This window comes from Oncorhynchus gorbuscha, linkage group LG13 (genome assembly GCF_021184085.1).
Source record: "Oncorhynchus gorbuscha isolate QuinsamMale2020 ecotype Even-year linkage group LG13, OgorEven_v1.0, whole genome shotgun sequence".
In the NCBI taxonomy this organism is placed as follows: Eukaryota; Metazoa; Chordata; class Actinopteri; order Salmoniformes; family Salmonidae; genus Oncorhynchus; species Oncorhynchus gorbuscha.
This window is the reverse complement of record NC_060185.1, coordinates 65,303,575-65,327,967: the sequence shown is the minus strand read 5'-3', so window position 1 is coordinate 65,327,967 and position 24,393 is coordinate 65,303,575. Positions and strand designations below refer to the sequence as shown.

Here is a 24,393-nt window from a genome sequence, read left to right as displayed (position 1 = left end):
ATCTGTTCTTTCTATGAAGTCAAAAAAAAGTCATTAAGCGTCCTTGACTCTTTAAACTTCACTATGTGTATGTTTTATTTATTTAACATCATGAAAAGAAGAACAGAAACAGATTTTGAGAAAGAGAAATGTCATTTAACAAAGAGAATGCATAAAGTATCAAAATATTGATCATACTCTACAACAGTAGTCTGACATGAAGTCAACTTTCTTTTTGTCATTCAGCAAATGCTCTTGTCCAGAGTGACTTACAGTAGCAATTAGGGTCACGTGCCTTGCTCAAAGGTACAGAAAACAGATTTTCCACCTGGTTGGCTTGGGGATTCGAACCAGCAACCTTTCGGTTACTGGAACCAAAATGCTTAACCACTAGGCTACTTGCCTCCCTGTCCTATAATAATAGAGCTTATGTCCTTTAAAGCACAGAACAGGCTAATACTTGCACATAGAGTATGAATGAATATCTCCCGAGGATGATGAGACTGCACTGCAGAGAGACTGCAGAGACTGCACTGCAGAGAGACTGCACTGCAGAGAGACATACAGCAGTTCGTGGGAAGGATACTGGTCATTTAGATAGAATCAGTCGAGTATCTGGACTTTTCACAGTGTAATTCAGAATGGACTGAACTTAGGTGTCTGCTATGGTGTCATGAGCTCAAGTGTTTCTCATTGTTCCAGGTGAGTGGTATTATGGCACTATGTTGTGAGCCCGGCTAGGCCCCCTGGTGGAGCCAAGTTAATACCCTTTGTGGAACTAGACTAGGCCCACTGGTGGAGCGACAGTAGACTATGCCCCCTGGTGGAGCTACAGTAGACTATGCCCCCTGGTGGAGCTACAGTAGACTAGGCCCCCTGGTGGAGCTACAGTAGACTAGGCCCACTGGTGGTAGGGTGGGGAAGAGCTACCGCTAGCTGTAGTGGAGTCATCAGAGATCTTCCGAGAGGAGGTGTTGACAGACTTGACAGACGGAAAGCGGTGCACCAGATGGTTTTGCTTGGTCCTGCCGCCCATCGTCATGGAGCGGCTCCAATCTAAACAAGGTCAAAGGTAAAAATGAAGCAACCTCAGGAACACTCTCTATGAACCACATGGGGCTTATGCAATAACAGATAGACTGCTTGGAGGTCCCTCGACTGTACCTGAGTAGTCATTGAGCCTCAATCGGCCACAGCACAGATGGATCCTCCACTGCTTCCTCACATTCTCTTTCATCAGGCAGTGGAACACAAAGATAAAGAACCCTGAAACACAGCCGGAGAGAAGATAATGGGTTCTCTCTCTCTCTCTCTCTCTCTCTCTCTCTCTCTCTCTCTCTCTCTCTCTCTCTCTCTCTCTCTCTCTCTCTCTCTCTCTCTCTCTCTCTCTCTCTCTCTCTCTCTCTCTCTCTCTCTCTCTCTCTCTCTCTCTCTCTCTCTCTCTCTCTCTCTCTCTTCTCTCTCTATTGTACAGTAGACAACGTATATTGGTCCCCTTACCTTGCAGACTGTTGAGGACTGAGAAGAGGTGGAGCATAGGTACCCTGGCCGGTCCCCAGGTAAAAAAGGCTATTGGCCAGGTGAGACCCAATAGGAAGGTGAGACTGGCCACCGCCCTCAGATCATGCATGACACTGCGCTTGTTTACTGTAGCTGCAGGATTATTGGTCTGCATGTGTCGGATCTGGATCAGAACCATGATGAACACGACCATGTTAAAGACCAGGACCAGTAGCACGAATGCCACGATGGTGATGTAGAAGAAAACCTTACTCTGAATCCAACAGCTGAGAATAGGAGGAAGAGGGAGGCAGAGAGAGAGTGAAATAGAGAGAGAGAAAGAGAAATGTGATTAATCACATGTATCCGTAACAGTGGTCAACTGGCCGTGCTGCATACTCACAATGGCTCTGAGCCCTGTAAAGAGTCAAGGGAGTCCCCAGATAGAACATTGCCATAGGCATCCTTCTCTATGACCAGGACCAGGCTGACAACCACCAGAGGAATGCCTGTGTGGAGACAGAGAACTTTACTTCTTCATTCTATTCCTTTGGTCAAACAGGATCCGTGTGAAGGATTCAATCGCTGACTACAATATAAAAAACTCAAAAGGAAATTAAATAACTTTAATTTACCTTGATTTGATTGATAGACTGATGTTCATTTTTTTACAATATGATTGACAATATGGGTTGCACCATTCAATTGGTCTACTTCTTCTACATCCATTAATACCAACCATTAGTCTGTGTGATTAACGGTGGCTGAGCTAGAGTGGTGTTTGTAAGAGCGGATCCCCAAATGGACTGGGGCCGGGGCTTTTTACAAAACCATCTGTAGAGTCCGAATCGTTTGAGATACAAACTATTAAACAATATCTATGAAAAGCTGAGACTCATGAACATGCCCAAATTTTGTGACGCTCACAAGCTACACAAGAGTCGTAAGAAGGTAAGGTGCATAGAAGATCATAGTAAATCTGAGGACATAGTGTCTATAACACTGCAATAAGCTCACATAGTTGCTGTCACAAACTCCAAACTCCACACAGTTGTCACTGACTAGTTGGGATATTCATTTCCCAATGAGCAAACAATTTCTGTACTCATATATATATATATATAGTGGGAGAACAAGCATTTGATACACTGCCAATTTTGCAGGTTTTCCTACTTATAAAGCATGTAGAGGTCTGTCATTTTTATCATAGGTACACTTTATCATAGGTACAACTGTGAGAGATGGAATCTAAAACACTAATACAGAAAATCACATTGTATGATTTTTAAGTAATTAATTTGCATTTATTGCATGACATAAGTATTTGATACATCAGAAAAGCAAAACTTAATATTTGGTACAGAAACCTTTGTTTGCAATTACAGAGATCATACGTGTCCTGTAGTTCTTGACCAGGTTTGCACACACTGTAGCAGGGATTTTGGCCCACTCCTCCATACAGACCTTCTCCAGATCCTTCAGGTTTCGGGACTGTCGCTGGGCAATACGGACTTTCAGCTCCCTCCAAAGATTTTCTATTGGGTTCAGGTCTGGAGACTGACTAGGCCACTCCAGGACCTCGAGATGCTTCTTACGGAGCCACTCCTTAGTTGCCCTGGCTGTGTGTTTCGGGTCGTTGTCATGCTGGAAGACCCAGCCACAACCCATCTTCAATGCTCTTACTGAGGGAAGGAGGTTGTTGGCCAAGATCTCACGATACATGGCCCCATCCATCCTCCCCTCAATACGGTGCAGTCGTCCTGTCCCCTTTTCAGAAAAGCATCCCCATAGAATGATATTTCCACCTCCATGCTTCAAGGTTGGGATGGTGATCTTGGGGTTGTACTAAACCTTCTTCTTCCTCCAAACACGGCGAGTGGAGTTCAGACCAAAAAGCTCTATTTTTGTCTCATCAGACCACATGACCTTCTCCCATTCCTCCTCTGGATCATCCAGATGGTCATTGGCAAACTTCAGACGGGCCTGGACAATGCGCTGGCTTGAGCAGGGGGACCTTGCGTACGCTGCAGGATTTTAATCCATGATGGCGTAGTGTGTTACTAATTGTTTTAATTGAGACTGTGGTCCCAGATCTCCTCAGGTCATTGACCAGGTCCTGCCGTTTAGTTCTGGGCTGATCGCTCACCTTCCTCATAATCATTGATGCCCCACGAGGTGAGATCTTGCATGGACCCCCAGACCGAGGGTGATTGACCGTCATCTTGAACTTCTACCATTTTCTAATAATTGCACCAACAGTTGTTGCCTTCTCACCAAGCTGCTTGCCTATCGTCCTGTAGCCCATCCCAGCCTTGTGCAGGTCTACAATTTTATCCCTGATGTCCTTACACAGCTCTCTGGTCTTGGCCATTGTGGAGAGGTTGGAGTCTGTTTGATTGAGTGTGTGGACAGGTGTCTTTTATACAGGTAACGAGTTCAAACATGTGCAGTTAATACAGGTAATGAGTGGAGAACAGGAGGGCTTCTTAAAGAAAAACTAACAGGTCTGTGAGAGCCGGAATTCTTACTGGTTGGTAGGTGATCAAATACTAATGTCATGCAATAAAATGCAAATGAATTAGTTAAAAATCATACAATGTGATTTTCTGGATTTTTGTTTTAGATTCCGTCTCTCACAGTTGAAGTGTACCTATGATAAAAATTACAGACCTCTACATGCTTTGTAAGTTGGAAAACCTGCAAAATCGGCAGTGTATCAAATACTTGTTCTCCGCACTGTATATATATTTATAAATATACAGCATACCAACAATGAAGACACAGAGAGGCAGTCAATAGCGATTTAATGTGCAAACATTGCTATTGGGAGGCAGAGTTATTTTTTCAGCAACTATGGCTTCATGGCAGCATAACTATAACGATTGCATCATCACACAAAACTCTGATAGTTTTCCCCAATGCAATGTGTAGATTGCGTCTTGCTTGTGCTACGGCAATATCCCTAACAACAGACAGATAGCCTTTAGAAGTAATTCATAACCCTTGACTTATTACACATTTTGTTGTTACAGCCTAAATTCAAAATGGCAAAATAAACAAAAAAATCTCACCCATCTACACACAATACCCCATAATGACAAAGTGAAAACCTGTTTTTAGAAATGTTTGCAAACTTATTGACAACGAAATACAGAAATATCTTATTTACATAAGTATTCACAACCCTGAGTCAACATATGTTAGAATCACTTTTGTCAGCGATTATAGCTGCGAATCTTTCTGGGTAAGTCTCTAAGAGCTTTGCACACCAGCATTGTACAATATTTGCACATTATTCTTTTTTTAATTTTTCAGGCTCTGTCAAGTTGGTTGTTGATCATTGCTAGACAGCCATTTTCCAGTCTTGTCATAGATTTTCAAGCCGATTTATGTCAAAACTGTAACTCGGCCACTCAGGAACATTCAATGTTGTCTTCGTAAGCAACTTCAGAGTATATTTGGCTTTGTGTTTTAGGTTATTGTCCTGCTGATATGTGAATTTGTCTCCCAATGTCTGTTGGAAAGCAGACTGAACCAGGTTTTCCTCTAGGATTTTGCCTTTACTTAGCTCTATTCCGTTTATTTCTATCCAAAATAACTCCTTTGTTCTTGCTGATGACAAGCATACCCCTAACACGATGCAGCCACCAGTATGCTTGAAAATATAAAGAGTGGTACTCAGTGATGTGTTGTGTTGGATTGGCCCCAAACCTAACACGTTGCATTCAGGGCATAAAGTTAATTTCTTTGCCAAATGTTTCACAGTTTTACTTTAGCCTTATTTTAGCCTTATTGCAAACAGGATGCATGTTTTGGAATATTTTTATTCTGTAAAGGCTTCCTACTTTTCACTCTGTCATTTAGGTTAGTATTGTGGAGTAACTACAATGTTTTTCATCCATCTTCAGTGTTCTCCTATCACAGCAGCCACACAACTCTGTAACTGTTTTGAAGTCACCATTGGCCCCATGGTAAAATCCCTGAGCAGTTTCTTTCCTCTCCGGCAACTGAGTTAGGTATGAAGCTTGTATCTTTGTAGTGACTGGGTGTATTGATACACCATCCAAAGTGTAATTAATATCTTCCCCATGCTCAAAGGGATATTCAATGTCTGCTTTTTAATTTTTACCCATCTACCAATAGATACCATTATTTACAAGTTACTGGAAAACCTCCCTGGTCTTTGTGGTTGAATCTGTATTTGAAATCACTGCTCGACTGAGATAATTGAGCAGTGATCCGACCTTACAGATAATTGTATGTGTGGGGTACAGAGATGAGGAAGTCATAAAAAATCCTGTTAAACACTATTATTGCACACAAGAGTCCATGAACTTATTATGTTAGTTGTTAAGCAAATGGTTTCTCATAAACTTATTTATGCTTGCCATAACAAAGGGTTTGAATACTTATTGACTGAAGACATTTCAGCTTTTCATTTTTTATTAATTTGTAACCGTTTCTAAAAACAGAATTCCACTTTGACATTATGGGGTATTGTGTGTAGGCCAGTGACAAAAAAAATCTAAATTTAATCCATTTTAAATTCAAGCTGTAACACAACAGAATGCGAAAAAAGTCAAGGGGTATGAATACTTTCTGAAGGTAATGTATATGTTTTCGGAACGTTCGTTCAAATCATCACCAAGTTGTTATTTCAGCTGTTCAGAAATATGAGGCTTCATTATCATGTCACTCAAATTGGTTGACGGTTCAGAAGAGGCTGAGTAAATCATAGTGTAAATAGAGAAACTTGAATGTGTGTGTAAAATCACACATGCGCAGAATGTTATTCGGATCCTTAGTTTTGAGAAAGAGTCGCGGGGGCGAAAACTCTGTGTTCGTAGCCTCAACCATAAAAATATTAATGTCAAGTAAAACAGCTGATTGGCCAGCTCAGCTAATGAGCCAATGAGACCTCTCAGCCAAAAACATGACGTCATCCTCTATGAGGAAATAGCACGCATTTTTAAACGGTTTGAGTTGGGTTTAAAAAAAAAAATCTCTAATTTTGACTTGGCCACAAATACATGTAAAGGATGAGTCAACGACATTATTCGGGTATGAGTTAACAGCTTTTAAAATATTTTCATTGGACAGTTACTTTAAAGATGTTTTTACAAGTGTCCTTATTTTGCCTCAGACTGCCTTGGCTTACCCCAGCCGAGGGTGCAGAACTTGAGGATGTAGGAGGGGATGTAAACGTTGAAGACCTTGACCAGAGAGAAGTACATGTGGACAGCCTCCAGGCCCATCCAGGTAAATGAGGCTAACAGGAAGTAGTGCAGCATGGCTGCCGTGGTGATACAGAGGCTGTAGAAGCCGAAGGAGGACAGCCAAGAGTCCATCAGGAAAACCAGGTTGAGGCCCAGCAGAGCCACAGAGAGGTTGATGAGTATCTTAGACGGATAGTCTCGACGCAGCTTCCTGTGACAGAGTGGAAAGGAATGTGTGAAAGATAGAGAGAGAGGCACAGGGTGAGAAATTGGGAGATGAGTGGAAAGAGATTGAGAATGAGAGGAATAGTGAGAGTGGCAGATGAAGTACAGGAGAATATTAGATAATACAGAGAGAAAAGGGGGAGAGATGCCAAAGGATACAGAAAAATAGAGAACAATATTCTATCTGTCTGGATGCTGACTTACTCAAAGACCATGTAGGTGAGCAGGCTGATGCCCAGGAAGATGGAGGACACACCACAGCCCAAGTAGGAGATGACCATCAGTGTCTCCTGGTCAGCCTCACTGATAGGAGTCCTGGACACATCCTGTAGGACACCACAATCGGAGCATAATATATCAGTCCAGATGCACTGCACTAACGCAGTAGTGTGATTTGAAAAAGGTGACTCACCAGGAGCACGCCAAAATGGGTCAGGTGGTAACAGTGGCAGGTGGTCTGATAAGCGGAGATGCTTGGTAGTGTCTCACAGCCGTTGCTGTCCCACCCACCACTCCCATTGTTCTTCTGGAACTCCCAATACACACACTCCACCTTGTCGTTTTTCTGTTGGGGAAGAAAAGGATTTAGCTCGTCATCGCTACGCTCAGTGGTAAGATAAAGCTATTTTTTTTATTCCTCACCTCTTTGGGCTTGAGGTGAGTAAGTGTCACCACCACGGGATTCCCGAGGTTGCTGACATTGCTGTTATTGACACTGGCAGACACCACGTAACTATTCAGCGTCCAGTTGATCTCTGGATCCTGTGAATAATCATAAAACTTTAACACTGAATTACTGTACATTTTCTGGAAGCTTTCATTTGAAGTAAGAAAACCATGAAACATCCAGAGTATCATTCCTTATTAATGAATAATTGACCCAAAATAATTAGACACCTCATACGTCATCACCTTGAAGAGCTCCTGTGTGCCATAGAAGTGGAACTGAACTCGCTTTTTTTTGTTTCCCTCGGGGAAGAAGTTCTGAAGGGCACGGGGCAGAGAGATGGACGCCACTGTGCCGTCGCAAGGCTGAGTCAGGAATGTCTGGTTGACAAAGATCTACAACAGAAAGAGGTGTACATATACTTACCAGGTGATGCACACTCACAAGCTACCACACACACCTCATACTCACAAACACACACACACACACACACACACACACACACACACACACACACACACACACACACACACACACACACACACACACACACACACACACACACACACACACACACACACACACACACACACACACACACACACACACACACACACACACACACAGCCAACACTGCTGTCTCATGCTATAGAGACATTGAACCACTGGTCACTTCCCATTTCACACTGTGCTCATCATAATAGTTCTCCTACTGTACATTGTATTTTAATTACACTATTTATCCACACCACATATTTATATATATACACTGGATTCTTGTCATAACTTACTCTAATATATATACTGCTGTACATATCTTTCTAAGCTGATCTTGTGTAAATTCTCCAGGTGTATATACAGTATGTATATATTACATTTGGCTACTGCTACAGCGCTATTTGGATTTTTAATCAGATTTATCACACTGTTCTTGATTTCTTGTCCTTTTTCCCCCCTTACATTTGAATTGTTTGACATTTTACTGCATTGTTAAGCGGTAGTAACATAAGCATTTCACTGCACCCACTATAACCTCTGCTAAACTGTTAACTTTGATTTGATTTGAAGTAAATCAAAACATATGTTTTATTCAAGTCGTCCTATATAACTCCATTCCATCATGGAATTAAATGTAATAGGTCCTTACACCACAGAGACAACACAGGACAAGTGTTGGAATACACACTGTTATTGTAAAGCAATGTTCTTGTTCCTTTAAATCGTTGTAGTTTCCTTACCATTCAGTGTTTCGGCGCAGTTTAAATCCTGTGCTGTTTTTCCACATTGAAGGTTAACTAGAAATGAATGCTAGAGGCTAGAGTCAGTTCCGAGAAACCTTTAGCTGTTTCACAATAACCTCTGCATGTGTCCTACATTTTCTCTCTTCATTCAAGGGCATGCCCTCATTTGAATGGAGTAAAAACAGTCTAGTGTTTCATGCTATTGATTTTCAGTAAGGAAGGACTCGAGCAAAAAAGGATCGGACATTTATATTGACAGGACAGGTATTTGACTGCTGGAGCATAGACAGTGTATCTCTGTCAGCTGTGATAGCCACTGCTTGTCAAATCCAGTACGTGCCTGACGAGAAAATAGAGTGTTATTGCTGACTTACCTCTGGAGCAAGGCCAGTTGAAAAGGAGGACACGCCAAACGTGAGGCCCTGGAACTGCTCTGGATCTACGTTGATCATGGAGAGAGCCAGGGAGGGGACGGTCACATTCTGTGACTCCTCAGGAAAATCCATCTGGTCCCCAACGCTGCCTGTGATACCCAGTATGCTGTTGGGAACATGATGGGAAATGTGCGTGACAGATTTGCCATAAACGACAGCAGTGAAGGCAAAACATTTGACGATGCTAGATTCAAATGTACTCTTGTAACGCAACCACATTCCCTCTCCCCGTTGTCCCTTTCCCTTACTCGTTGGCGACCAATGATAGGTTAGAACTGGACCCCAGGATGTCAGCGATTATGCTGACAATGTCCTCGCCAAGGGCAGGGGTCACTGTGCTGACCCCCAGAACCTCATCCAGCTTCTGGACCACGGTGGCCAGCTGGGAGTCACTCAGGTCCCCCTCGACACCCAGCAGGTCCTCAATCATGTCCACCACATCTGCTGAGTTGTCTGGGAGGAAAAGACACAAAGTCCAAAGTTATGTAATACATCATTGTAATATTTGAATATACTACTAGACAAACAAAGGGAAAGAGATAGGCTAGGGAAGTGCATGCATGCCGTTGGTACAGTATAATACATGACAAATTACTGTTATTTCACCAGAACCTAGTCACTGGTATTTAGACTGCACAAGGGACTTACTTGCTGTGACGGTGACATTGTCCAGATCAGAGATGGTGATCATTGGCTTGCATGCCTTCAGGTTTGGATCAGCCCATTTGGCCTTCTCAGTCACTCCATCCAACTCACTAATGTGAAGAAGGGGACCAAGAGAAAAGGAGATTAAGGTGAAATGAGAAGACGAAAGGACCAGTCTTGTCTTGTTCTGATCTGTAGTCATTAAGCAATATGTTGCTATTTTGCATAATTGCACATCTATTTTTACAATGATAAAAAACAATTATTTAATGGACGGTGGGCTAAGGAGTCATCATGGAGAACATAAGTAAACTACAAATGTTGTATTCGGCGAATGTAACAAATACAATTTGATTTGATGTTATGTTCCTGAATGGCTGAGTTACAGTTTTGACTTAAATCTACTTGAAAATCGATGGCAAGAGCTGAAAATGGTTGTCTAGCAATGATCAACAACCAATTTGACTGAGCTTGAAGATTTTTTTAAATAATGGGAAAATGTTGCACAATCCAGGTGTGGAAAGCTCTTAGAGTCTTACCCAGAACGACTCACAGCTGTAATCACTGCCAAAGTTGCTTCTACAAAGTATTCCCAGGGGTGTGAAGACTTATGTAAATGAGATATTTCTGTATTTAATTTTCAATAAATTTGCAAACATTTCTAAAGATGTGTTTTCACTTTGTCATTATGGGTTGTTGTATGTAGATTGGTGAGAAAATTCAGACTGCAACACAACAAAATGTAGAATTTGTCAAGACATATGAATACCTTCTGAAGGCACCGGAGCTACGTTGTTGCTTGCATGCGATTGGCTGTGGTCTTGGGGGGTGTCATACACCTGTCAGGCATGTTCAGGTCTTAAATGCCCCAAGAGGTCGTAGCTGATGGTAATGACATTTAGCTTGGTAGTAACATTCTAACTTATAAACTGAAAATGAGCTCCAAACACAAACGAAGGCATAATATTAGCATGAAATGTACCATCCCTTAGTGAGGTAATCAATAAAAACATACGCGTTGATACAACGTGGGCTCTGCCGCCCCAGCCATACTGTCAATCTATGTGTCCGCTCCTATTTATAGAGTTTATCTTGTGATCTCAACAAAACAACTTCTGTTATGTCATAATCATGAGAAAATTATATTGTGATCTTGACTAAACAACTTGTGTTATGTCGTGATAGTGAGATAAATAAGTTGTGATCTCGACATAATGAGGGCATTTTTTATTTATTAATAATAATAATAATATATGCCATTTAGCAGACGCTTTTATCCAAAGCGACTTACAGTCATGTGTGCATACATTCTACGTATGGGTTCATAATGATGTACCCTCTGGACTTCCATAATGCGTTTAGGTCGTTGTGACGTCGTCAAGTTCACGGCCCCCACCCAACGTGCCAGGGTTCAGGTCTAAAAACAGCTGTTTCGAGATGTCATAATCTTGCTTCGGTACTGCAGTTTAACTGACACCTGGCCCAGAAAGACAATTTCCAAAAACGGCCACATACAAAACTCAGTTTAGAAAATTCCTAATAAGACACTTTAGTCACCAACTTTGTGCACAAAACATCCATTGAATTATTCAAATAATTGTTGCTGATTTTATTTTCCGTCACTGCCACACGTGAAAGTCAGACTCTAATGTGGTTTTCCAACAGCAAAGCACATATCAACATGGCAGTGTTGTCACTCTTTATAAAACATATATAAAGTCGAAGTAAACATGCACTGCTTCCTGTGTGCACTGAGGGCTAGTGTACATGTGATGTTGGTCCATGTAAACCGGATGCAACCCAGATACTGATGGTCCATGAATTGGTGTATGCGAACATGAGTAAATTACCTTGAACACAATGTTCAGACATCTTGGACGCAGTCTCCAGGGGACTCATTTATAAACCGTGTGTCCATACAAAATATACCTCAACATGTGAATGCGCCAGTTGGATTTTTTTTTTTTTTTTTTTACAATATGCTCACCTTCTGGCAAACGTTAGACCACGTGTATGCACATCTGTTAGTGATGGAAATATTGTATTGCAAGCTGGCGAGTAGGCCTAAGTATTTTGTGCAAATGGAGGTTATGATGAAAGGCATTTTTATGAATAAAACGACTGGAAAACATATTAACAAGAATGTAGCCATTTGCCTTGAGAAAAATAATCTGTTTTATATGATTACTTTATCATCTAAAATAATTAGACATAAAACTTGATAATTTTTATTTTATTTTCATATCCAATGCAGAACAAATTCCTTACCTTTTCTAGCCGTGATGGGTTTATATTCCCGAAGGAGCCATAAGACAAATTACCATGTGCATCTCTGATTTAATTGGACCAATAGCCTAATAAATAAATTCCGATGCACTTGAGCTTCGACTAATGTGGGCGGAATGAAGCTCCGACAACGTTGTTCGGTGTAATTGGTCACTATTCTTTGGGTGCTGAAATCAGTGGTTTTTTAAAAAAAAAATCGTCAATCGTGGAGTTAAGTTTAGCCAGCTAGGGGAAATGCAAAACGTTGTGGGATTCAAACGTTCTGCTGACAGGTCCAGAACAATTTGTCATTAAAACATTCTGCCAACTCGGTACAGACTGGTAGCTTCTGTAAAATATTTGACAGTATGGGTAACGTTAGGCTACAGTATTGTTGTGTAATAGGAGCACAACATCATTGCCTATTTAATTTCAGAGCCTATAACATGGCAGGACATAGTCACGTGATAATGCCCTCGAAGCCGGTGTTTGGAGGATATGTTGGCAGGCACCGCATTATCACTTTTATACAACAGGTTACCAAAATATTCAAATAATGATTGACATATTTTCCTACTTTCAATACTGTATTTTTAGTAATTTATTCATACTATTAAATTATTTCACAATATATAGTCCTGGGGTTGCTACCTTAGGTCTTTCGATCTATTGGTTCGGTTGCCAGAGACGCTAACCAGGAGTATGTCTGTCTGTTAAAAAAAAAAAACTAATTCTGATTTGCTAGGCCTTTTCTCCCCAGCTGGTGGGGGTGGCTCCCAAGTGGGTGGGCCTATGCCGTCCCAGGCCCAAACATGGCTCCACCCCTTCCCAGTCATGTGAAATCTGTAGATTAGAGCCTAATGAATTTATTTCAATCGACTGATTTCCTTATATGAACTGTATCTCAGTAAAATCCTTAAATTGTTGCATGTTGTGTTTATATTTTTGTTCAGTATATTTTTATATTTACAATTGTGTATGAGTTCACTGTGTACAGCCATCAACATACTGTTGACTGAACTGCACATCTAACGTGCTTCCTTGTATCTATCGTCAGAATAAACACCAATCAACTGTGTATATAAACTCAGCAAAAAAAGAAACGTCATCTCACTGTCAACTGCGTTTATTTTCAGCAAACTTAACATGTGTAAATATTTGTATGAATATAATAAGATTCAACATCTGAGACATAAACTGAATAAATTCCACAGACATGTGACTAACAGAAATTGAATAATGTTTATTTTTTTGATGAGTTTATATGTGCACGTACCTGTTAGATAATTGGGATCGTCCTGGGATGTGCTTTTATTATGTTATTATGTTATATGTTATTGCTGTAAGAGCGAGTTAGCTAGCATGCTCTAGTTGTAACGGTTGCATTAGCTCCCTGCTAATTCAGCTATTTCCATGCTAATAGACGAATCACTAATCTACAGCCATCAACATACTGTTGAACTGCACATCTAACGTGCTTCCTTGTATCTATCGTCAGAATAAACACCAATCAACTGGAATCGCTGGCTGGACAGAGTTTTCTTTAAAAACACAACGCAAGAGAGTTATGGAGTATGATTACATCGGTTTCACTGGTGCCGAGACCAAATCAAATCAAATAACATTTTATTTGTCACATACATATAGTTTGCAGATGTTAATGTGAGTGTAGTGAAATGCTTGTGTTTCAAGTTCTGACAGTGCAGTACTATCTAACAAGTAATCTAACAAATTCACAACTCCCTTAAACACACAAATGTAAAGTGATGGAATAAGAATATGTACATAAAAAATATATGGATGAGCGATGGCTGTGCGGCATAGGCAAGACCAGTCTTTGTTACACTAAATGTCAAACATTTGCTAGCAAGCTAACCAACAACTTTAACAATGTTTTTGAGAGACAAGTGCTCATTGTGCAAATGTATTTAAGTGTTCAATAAACATGGGAGATGAAATATAGTTTAAATGTTGTCAACATTTTAAGCCAACTCTGTTTTTGTTGTGCTAAAGTTGTGCACGTGTCGGTTTTGTTGCTAATCATCTAACCCAAACCATCCCGTATGAAAAGAATGTCTTTGCTCCTGCCCCCTAAAAGGTCTTCAATGTTTATAACCTAGAGTAAACCTTCCTGTAGGAGCCTTAACCAATGGGCACAGACATCAGTTTTGATTTATATTTGCTTGAGTTGTCAACTACTGTGAATTTAACGTGAAATCAAGAAAACATTTCACCATGTCATTGGATTTAAGTTAAAAGTTAGGTGAAAAAAAACACGAAGTGTCCTTAAGTTTACTTTTTGCAAATCCAATCAGTTTTCCACGTTGATTCAATGTCATCACATAGTTTATTATATTGTTTTAATGGCGTGGAAACAACGTGGGACAATGTTTCACTGTTTGCATAATAAACATTAGGACAATGTTTCACTGTTTGCATAATAAACATTAGGACAATGTTTCACTCTGACAGCAGAGGCGTTCCATTCACGGCCCCATAAAACTAATTATCCTCATCATTCAGTTATTGGACTTGTCTGGTTTATCTTCATGCAATATTAATATCTGTGTTGTGAGACATTGGTAGCCTAATAATTCAGTTGAAGGAAATTGATTCTTGCTTGATTGCTAGCAGTCAGAGATCCACCAGTGTCATAACTGTGAGTAGGTGATTGTGTGCACATATGGAAGAGCGCATAGAACAGGATTGTATTGTGTGTTGAAGTTAATTGAAGGAGGGCCTCACTGAGCCGTCGCTATGGCAACGTGTTTTTTTCCTCTGACCGTTTTCACAGCTCTGGCATTGAACAGGTAAAAAGCTGAATATTGTCATAATACTAAGAGTACACATTCTCAGAAACACAAATTCTCAGAAAGACATAAAGGCCTAAGAGGACTCGGCCACTGTTTGTTTTGAATAAAGCTTTTTTTAAATTTTGCCTGACTTAACAAGGTCTACTGCATTGTGGGATATAATACACATAATTTTACTTTACAGTATCATACATGGTGCTCTCACCATAATCCATACATCCTTGAGAATTTCTGACCACGTGGTCTGACCATACAATGCATTCGGAAAGTATTCAGACCCCTTGACTTTTTCCACATTTTCTTACGTTACAGCCTTATTCTAAAATGGATTAAATTGTTTTATTTCCCCCCCATCAGTCTACACACAATACCCTATAATGACAAAACAAAAACAAGTTTTTACACATATCTAAAAAAAAAAAACATTTAAATACTGAAATATCACATTTACATAAGTATTCAGACCCTTTACTCAGTACTTTGTTGAAGCCCCTTTAGCTGTGATTACACCCTCGATTCTTCTTGGGTATGACACTATAAGCTTGGCACACCTGTATTTGGGAAGTTTCTCCCATTCTTCTCTGCAGATCCTCTCAAGCTCTGTCAGGTTGGATGGTGAGCGTCGCTGCACAGCTATTTTCAGGTCTCTCCAGATATGTTCGGTCAGGTTCAAGTCCGGGCTCTGAGTGGGACACTCAAGGACATCCAGAGATTTGTCCCCAAGCCACTCCTGCGTTGTCTTGGATGTGTGAACTGGGTTGATGTCCTGTTTGAAGGTGAACCTTCGCCCCAGGCTGTGGTCCTGAGCGCTCTGGAGCAGGTTTTCATCACGGATCTCTCTGTACTTTTCTCCATTCATCTTTCCATCGATCCTGACTTGTCTCTGCCGCTGAAAAACATCCACACAGCATGATGCTGCCACCACCATGCTTCGCCGTAGGGATGGTGCCATGTTTCCTACAGATGTGACGTCTAGCATTCAGGCCAAAGAGTTCAATCTTGGTTTCATCAGACCAGAGAATCTTGTTTCTTATGGTCTGAGAGTCGGCAAACTCTAAACAGGCTGTCATGTGCCTTTTACTGGAGTGGTTTCTGTATGGCCACTCTACCATAAAGGCCTGAATGGTGGAATGTTGCAGAAATGGTTGTCCTTCTGGAATGTTCTCCCATCTCCACAGAGGAACTCTGGAGCACTGGCAGAGTTACCATCGGTTCCTTGGTCACCTCCCTGACCAAGGCCCTTCTCCCCGATTGCTCAGTTTGGCCAGGCGGCCAGCTCTCGAAAGAGTCTTGTTGCTTCCAAACCTCTTCCATTTAAGAATGATGGAGGCCATTGTGTTCTTTGGGACCTTCAATGCTGCAGAAATGTTTTGGTATCCTTCCACAGATCTGTGCCTCGACACAATCCTGTCTTTGAGCTCTACGGACAATTCCTTCGACCCCATGGCTTGGTTTTCGCCCTGACATGCACTGTCAACTGTGGAACCTTATGTAGACAGGTATGTGCCTTTCCAAATAATGTCCAATCAATTTCATTTACCACAGGTGGACTCCAATCAAGTTATCGAAACATCTCAAGGATGATCAATGGAAACAGGATGCACCTGAGCTCAATTTCGATTCTCATAGCAAAAGGTCTGAATACTTATGTAAATGTGATATTTCTGTTTTTAATTTATTTGTACAAATTGATAAAACCTGTTTTTGCTTTGTCATTATGGGGTATTATGTGTAGATAGATCTGGTTTGATCTAGATCTAGGTCTGAATACTTTGCAGATGCACTGATGCACTGCAAATGTAATTTTAGCTGGGCCTCTCACCATTTCCTGGAAGCCCTGGCACCACTGTTCTTCTCACAGATCATAGTTTCTGTCTTCTGGGCATCTTTGATTGGCCATATATACACACCCCTGATACTCTCATGGGTGTCCTCAGGACAGCTCCCTGGATCTGTAGAGGGGGAAGGAAGTCAGGCACCGTCCTTCTTTCCTGAAGTAATCACAGATCTGAGAAAGTATGATGGGTGACAGCAGTGGACACCATTCATTCACTTATCAAGTCTAATATGCACTGAGTGCACAAAACATTAGGAACAACTGCTCTTTCCATGACATAGACTGACCAGGTTCATCTAGAGGAAAGCTATGATCCCTTATTGATGTCACTTAAATCAGTGTAGGTGAAGAGAATGGTTAAATAAATATTTTTAAGCCTTGAGACAATTGATACATGGACTGTGTATATGTACCATTGAGAGGTTGAATTGGCAAGACAAAATATTTAAGTTCCTTTGAACGGTGTATGGTAGCAGGTGCCAGGCGCACCGGTTTGAGTGTGTCAAGAACTGCAATGCTGCTGGGTTTTTCACGCTGAACAGTTGTGGATCAAGAATGATCCACCACCCAAAGGACATCCAGCCAACTTGACACAACTATGGGAAGCATTAGAGTCAGCATCCCTGTGGAACGCTTTCGACACCTTGTAGAGTCCATGCGCCGACGAATTGAGGCTGCTCTGTGGGCAATATTAAAAGTGTTCGTAATGTTTTGTACACTCAGTGTAGATCAGCAAATCTAATTCAGATTGAGGAAAGCCGTGCTGTACCTATATGTGAGACGTGAACGTCTCTGCTGTCTACCTGGATCTCTCCACCAAAATGGATCCTGGACAGAAGGTCATTGATGAGTCTCTGAGTGGTCATGACGTTCCGTGCATCAGCATCCTGAACATGGAAGGTACATCTAAACCTATACAGACAACATGGGATGAGTACCCGAAACCATAGGCAGCTGCTAATAGACCAGGGTCCATACGTATCAAGCGTCTCAGAATAGGACTGCTGATCTAGGATCAGGTCTTCCGTATCCATGTTATCTTTTTCCTTGTGATCTAAAAGGCAAAACTGATCCTGAATTAACATTGTGAGATGCATGATACATACCTCCCATGATTATGATGATACATACCTCCCATGATTATGATGATACATACCTCCCATGATTATGATGATACATACCTCCCATGATTATGATGATACATACCTCCCATGATTCAGTAAAATATCAAATAATGGTTACTGTAATTTCAACTGCATACTACATCAAGATGTCGTTTTCAATATCTATCAAGGCGTCTCTGAATGATCAGACATGGTTTGTTTCATCATCACTTACCTTTTCTGATTTCTCAGCTCAGCAGCCTAACAGAGAAGACACCACAAGGAAGTATTTACTGTTCATCAAACACACACAATTCATTGCTACCGGGAAACCATTTGTTTATTTATATTGGACGTTATTTGAAGACAAGGCCATAGACTTACAGTGTGGTAATAAAGATTATGGTTATTAATTGTTGCAGTAGTATAACTGGTTCCTTATTGCTGCGATGGTGTTTTGTTTACCCAAATTACATTTGACATTTAATCATACCCTAATCAATTTGCATGTTTGATAAAAGCCTAAATGTTTAAAGCATACTCACCATCTCCAACCTTTGAGTCTCTTTTTTATCATTGTCCCTATAAAAAAAACACATGGACAAAGGTGTAAAGTAACGAATTACAACTACTCTTGTTACTGTAATTGAGTAGCTTTTACCGAGAACATTTTTTGTTGTTGTTGTAGTTTTTCAGTCAGTAATTTTACTTCTACTTGAGTAAAATGTAATGTAAGTAACAGTACTTCTACTTCAGTAGGATATTTCAGAAGCCTACTCTTTCCACCCCTGATTTTAGTTGCTTTGAATGTTACATTTATTTTGAATATGTTCATAGTATCATAGTATTTTTACATACAGATGTTGCAATCATAAAACAAATGAACTTAGTTGCTGTTTGTTTCCATTCCCATTTATTCAATCTCTTACTTTTGGAAAAGATCATGTGTAACAACCGTAAGGTAACCTTAGCAAAGTTAGCTAATTATTATTAAGGTCAATGTTTTAATTTTAAAAGTAATTCAATAACTTTTACCTGAGTAGCTTTTTTTTTTTAACACCAGTAATTTTACTTCATTGAAGTAACTGTACTTCAACTTGAGTAGGATATTTCAGTACTCTTTCCACCCCTGCACATCAAACGCAGTCTTGCTTTTATTATGCTATTTTACATGTAGCCATATACATTCATGTAGGTAGGTGATGCCATTTGTGAATGATGAGGACTTACTTATAAGTCGATTTAAATATTTGGAAATGTAATGCGTTCATCCTGACTTCCCCAAGCTTTCTCTGAACCTGTAGCCAATACATAAAGACGCTGTATAAAGTTATATCGAAGAGAATGTCATTGTACGTTTATCATCTTCCAGTTTCAGTGTTGTCATTGTTGTGTTTCTTACCCACGTCTGAATGGTCTCCCCTGGGTCGCTGCCAGTTACAGTCATTGTCATGTTCAGCTTCATTTGAACTCTGTAGAAGGTGGATGCAATGCCTAGCAGCATAACAGTGGAAATCATTGTACATTTGAACAGCTTTCATCTCTAACCTTGAATATTGCACCCATTGAGACGGAAAGAACTTCAGAGCCACTGAGATTTTTCTATGAAAATGAACCATATTTCTTGCGATAGCAGACTCTAATCAAATGTGTCTTATTGGCTGACCTGTTCCTGTTGAGTTGAGGTCTGAAGGTTCTTTGGTTGTAGACAGGCCAGTGGGACTTACAGGCAATCCAAGGGGTGGTTGCTGTGTCTCTGTAGGGGTTACAGGGTCTACAGACAAGAAATTAACCAGCTTCTTTTGAATAGATTTATGAAAATGTAATCAAAGCCAAATTCAGGTCTTCCTTAGTGCATAGCAGTCAGCATTTGTATTTTATGAAATAACTTTGTCACCTGATGTATTAGTGCTGGTTGGTGAACCAGGACTGGTGTTGGTGACAGTGGGAGGAGAGGCTGTCACATTGGGGAAAGCCCCTGTGGAAGAAGAGAGATATTACAAATAGGTATGCTTAACAGCGTGAAAAATGTAACTGTGCATTCCATTTGCGTCCATGTGTATGCTTTGTGCATGCTATTTGTATGTGTTTGAATATGTACAGTTGAAGTCTGAAGTTTACATACACCTTAGCCAAATACCCCGAAACTCAGGTTTCACAATTCCTGACATTTAATCCTTGTGAAAATTCCCTGTTTTAGGTCAGTTAGGATCACCACGTTATTTTAAGAATGTGAAATGTCAGAATAATAGTAGAGAGAATTATTTATTTCAGCTTCTGTTTCTTTCATCATATTCCTAGTGGGTCAGAAGTTTACATACACTCAATTAGTATTTGGTAGCATTTCCTTTAAATTGTTTAACTTGGGTCAAACATTTCAGGTAGCCTTCCACAAGTTTCCCACAATAAATTGGGTGCATTTTTCACCATTCCTCCTAACAGCGCTGGTGTAACTGAGTCAGGTTTGCAGGCCTCCTTGCTCGCACACACTTTTTCAGTTCATTGTCCATTTGGAAGACCCATTTGCTGCCAAGCTTTAACTTCCTGACTGATATCTGAGATGTTGCTTCAATATATCCACATACATTTCCATCCTCATGATGCCATCTATTTTGTGAAGTGTGCCAGTCCCTCCTGCAGCAAAGCACCCCCACCTAATGATGCTACCACCCCCGTGCTTCACAGTTGGGATGGTGTTCTTCGGCTTGCAAGCCTCCCCCTTTTTCCTCCAAACATAACAATGGTCATTATGGCCAAACAGTTCTATTTTTGTTTCATCAGAACAGAGGACATTTCTCCAAAAAGTACAATCTTTGTCCCCATGTGCAGTTGCAAACTGTAATCTAGCTTTTTTATGGCGGTTTTGGAGCTGTGGCTTCTTCCTTGCTGAGTGGCCTTTCTGGGTAATTCGATATAGGTCTCATTTTACTGTGGATATATATATTGTTGCACCTGTTTACTCCAGCATCTTCACAAGGTCCTTTGCTGTTGTTCTGGAATTGATTTGCACTTTTCGCACCAAAGTACGTTCATCTCTAGGAGACAAAACACGTCTCCTTCCTGAGCGGTTGTCACATTCTGACCTTAGTTCCTTTGTTTTGTCTCTTGTTTTAGAATGGTCAGGGAGTGAGTTGGGTGGGTTGTCTATGTTAGTTTGTCTATGATTTTCTATTTCTGTGTTTGGCCTGGTATGGTTCTCAATCAGAAGCAGCTGTCAATCGTTGTCCCTGATTAAGAACCATAGGGGCGGCAGGGTAGCCTAGTGGTTAGAGCGTTAGACTAGGAACCGAAAGGTTTCATGTTCAAATCCCTGAGCTGACAAGGTAAAAATATGTCATTCTGCCCCTGAACAGGCAGTTAACCCACTCTTTCTAGGCCATCATTGAAAATAAGAATTTGTTCTTAACTGACTTGCCTAGTTAAATAAAGGTAAAAAAATATATATTTAGGTAGCCTGTTTTGTGGGTGGTTATTTTCTGTTTAGTGTTGTGTTGCACCTTACAGTTCGTTGGTTGTTTATTGTTTTCAGTGTTCATTAAAATATTTAAAATATGAACCCTTACCACGCTGCGCATTGGTCCTCCTCTCCTTCCCCAGACGACAGCCATTACAACAGTATGATGGCTGCATGGTCCCATGGTGTTTATACTTGCGTACTATTGTTTGTACAGATGAACGTGGTACCTTCAGGCATCTGGAAATTGCTCCCAAGGATGAACCAGGCTTGTGGAGGTCTACAATTTTTTTTCCGAGGTCTTGGCTGATTTCTTTTGATTTTCCTATGATGTCAAGCAGAGGCGCTGAGTTTGAAGGTAGGCCTTGAAATACATCCACAGATACACCTCCAATTGACTCAAATGATGTCAATTATCCTCTCAGAAGCTTCTATAGCCATGACGTTGTTTTCTGGAATTTTCCAAGCTGATTAAAGGTACAGTCAACTTAGTGTATGTAAACTTCTGACCCACTGGAATTGTGATACAGTGAATTTCTTGTGTCATGCACAAAGTAGATGTCCTAACCGACTTGCCAAAACTATAGTTTGTGAACAATACATTTGTGGAGTGGTTGAAAAAATACTTTTAATAACTCCAACCTAAGTGTATGTAAACTTCCGACTTCAACTGTACATTGAGTGTACAAAAGATGAATCACTTGTTTTTTCCATGATAGACTGACCAGGTGAATCCAGGGGAAAGCTATGACCCCTTATTGACGTCACTTGTTAAATCCACTGCAATCAGTGTAGATGAAGGGGAGAACAAAAATCTGCCGATATGCCCTTGAGCAAGGCACTTTACCCAAATTTCTCCTGTAATAATGCTCCTTTAATAATGCCAATTCAATAATGTTTACACATCTTGCATTACTCATCTCATATGTATATACTGTATTTTATACCATCTATTGCATCTTGCCTATGCCGCTGAGTCATTGCTCATCCAGGGTAGCCTAGTGATTAGAGTGTTGGACTAGCAACTGAAAGGTTGCAAGTTCAAATCCCCGAGCTGACAAGGTACACATCTGTCGTTCTGCCCCTGTACAGGCAGTTAACCCACTGTTACTAGGCCGTCGTTGAAAATAAGAATTTGTTCTTAACTGACTTGCCTAGTCAAATAAAGGTAAAAAATACATATTCTTATTCCATTCCTTTACTTAGATTTGTGTGTATTAGGTGGTTGTTGTGGAATTGTTAGATTACTTGTTAGATATTACTGCACTCTCTGAATTGGAAGCACAAGCATTTTGCTACACTTGCAATAAAATCTGCTAACCATGTGTATGTGACCAATACCATTTGATTGGATTTGATTTTAAGTCACTCTGAATAAGAGTGTCTGCTAAATGACAAATGTAAATGTATAACTTTTGTCCTTTATTGTACATTTGTTCAATGGAGCCCTTTTAATAGAACTCAAAATAGCACCCACAATAGAATACAGTAGAACACAATAAGTATGGAAACTAACCACACTGGATGTTGGTGTCATCTTCAGGTAGGCAAATCTGGTAATCCCAGTCGTTGTTGTCCCATCTCACCACGTTCCCTATAATACAGCTCTGGGCCCTCAGCTCCTCAGCTGTCCGCTCATGCCCCCACATCCTGAACAGGCTGATGGCCCCCAGGAAGTTCTTTCCATTCTCAAACTCCATCACCCCACCCACTATGTTATGGGACACCCCCAAGGTCAGGGTGCCATTGTGGGCCAGTCGCCGGGGCAGGGTGGCGTTAACATGGGCGTCCAGGCAACTGCTCCCATTGATGTAGAGCCGGAGCCTCTCGGAGTGGCTGGACCAGGTGAGGCAGACATTGTGCCAGCATTTCAGGGGCAGATCCTCTGGTACGGACCACTGATGCCCAAACAGCCATGCCACCAGGAACCCTCCTCGGCCTGCAAGACCCAGCTCTACCTGTCTCTCGCCAGGCGCCTTGTACACAAAGCCTGTCCACTCAGATGTTGCGATCTCCCGGTGTAGGTGCACACACACACTGAGCTCTTCCAGGGGAGGCACTACGCACCCCTTATCCAGCTGCCACACACAGTGACGGCCCATGAACACCACTTTCTTACCCCACAGGCTGGGGCCTGGGGAGCCTGGTACAGACACAGAACCAATATCACACACTGACATTGGACATTAATGGACAATTTCACAAAACTCCTCCAGTCTTCAGTCAAAGCCATAATGCATTTGATTGATACTACTGTAACACTAATGCTTCATAATTACATTATTATACAGTATATTTATGACCATACCAGAGCATGGAAGACAAGTGGCTGCCAGTACTGATAAACACACAGATATTAAACAGGGTCTCCTGGCAGAATCCATCACGAGTCTAAAGACAAAAGAGGAACAATATCTCGTATGTCACAAAAGGGGAACAAGGACTAGGACTATCTGCAAATAGAATTGTTATCAGTACAGTGCCCCCCATAATTATTGGGACAGGGTAGAGTTTTCTCTTCTTTTTTCTTCTATTCTCCAAAAGTTTGTGCAGTATGTCAGCTTTAATTTGAGGGGATTTTCATCCATATCAGGTGAACCATTTAGTAATTTGTACATAGTCCCCCCACTTTAGGGGAGTAAAAGTATTGGGAAAAATTCACTTGTGTGTATTAAAGTAGACAGAAGGCACTGTACATGCAAACAAAACTATGACTTACCTGTGTCATTCCCCAGTCCAAACAGCACTCTCCTTTGCCAGAAAACACAAGCAAATGAGAGTTTAATAAATTGTCTCTTATATGTCTATAATATTCAATGGAAGGTAAAGTGAAAAGGTTGACCTCCTGGGATAATAGTCTTTGTTGAAGGAGGGAGACTTTAGTGTATTTATCTTTAAGAAGACCTCCACGCCCTCTCATTTAGTACCCTAGGTTAATTATTAATTAGCAATAAAAGTAACTAATGCAACAGAGGGCAGCTCGACCATGCTTCTACAACTTTAGCTCTTCAAAA

The 24,393-nt window shown here is 40.9% G+C and overlaps 1 protein-coding gene across 3 annotated transcripts; it reads right to left on the bottom strand.

Moving 5' to 3' along the window:
* Positions 1 to 43: 43 nt before the first annotated feature.
* Positions 44 to 24,241, bottom strand: LOC123993339 (adhesion G-protein coupled receptor G2-like). 3 transcript variants are annotated; one of them, XM_046295384.1, is made up of 23 exons: positions 24,099 to 24,241; positions 23,688 to 23,770; positions 22,896 to 23,522; positions 19,823 to 19,903; positions 19,592 to 19,699; positions 19,328 to 19,419; positions 19,156 to 19,223; positions 18,471 to 18,507; positions 18,161 to 18,186; positions 17,592 to 17,734; positions 16,808 to 16,937; positions 9,911 to 10,017; positions 9,511 to 9,715; positions 9,203 to 9,368; positions 7,818 to 7,982; positions 7,563 to 7,682; positions 7,333 to 7,485; positions 7,125 to 7,246; positions 6,638 to 6,906; positions 1,883 to 1,988; positions 1,480 to 1,766; positions 1,144 to 1,245; positions 44 to 1,035 (listed from the first exon to the last, which is right to left on the bottom strand). In XM_046295384.1, exons 2-23 carry the CDS (start codon positions 23,761 to 23,763, stop codon positions 875 to 877), a joined length of 3,351 nt encoding a protein of 1,116 aa, XP_046151340.1. In that variant the 5' UTR covers positions 23,764 to 23,770; positions 24,099 to 24,241; the 3' UTR covers positions 44 to 874. The 3 variants fall into 3 exon arrangements, with proteins under 3 accessions (XP_046151340.1, XP_046151341.1, XP_046151342.1); XM_046295385.1 differs by having other exon boundaries at positions 7,833 to 7,982; XM_046295386.1 differs by having other exon boundaries at positions 17,592 to 17,650.
* Between the last annotated feature and the right edge of the window lie 152 nt (positions 24,242 to 24,393).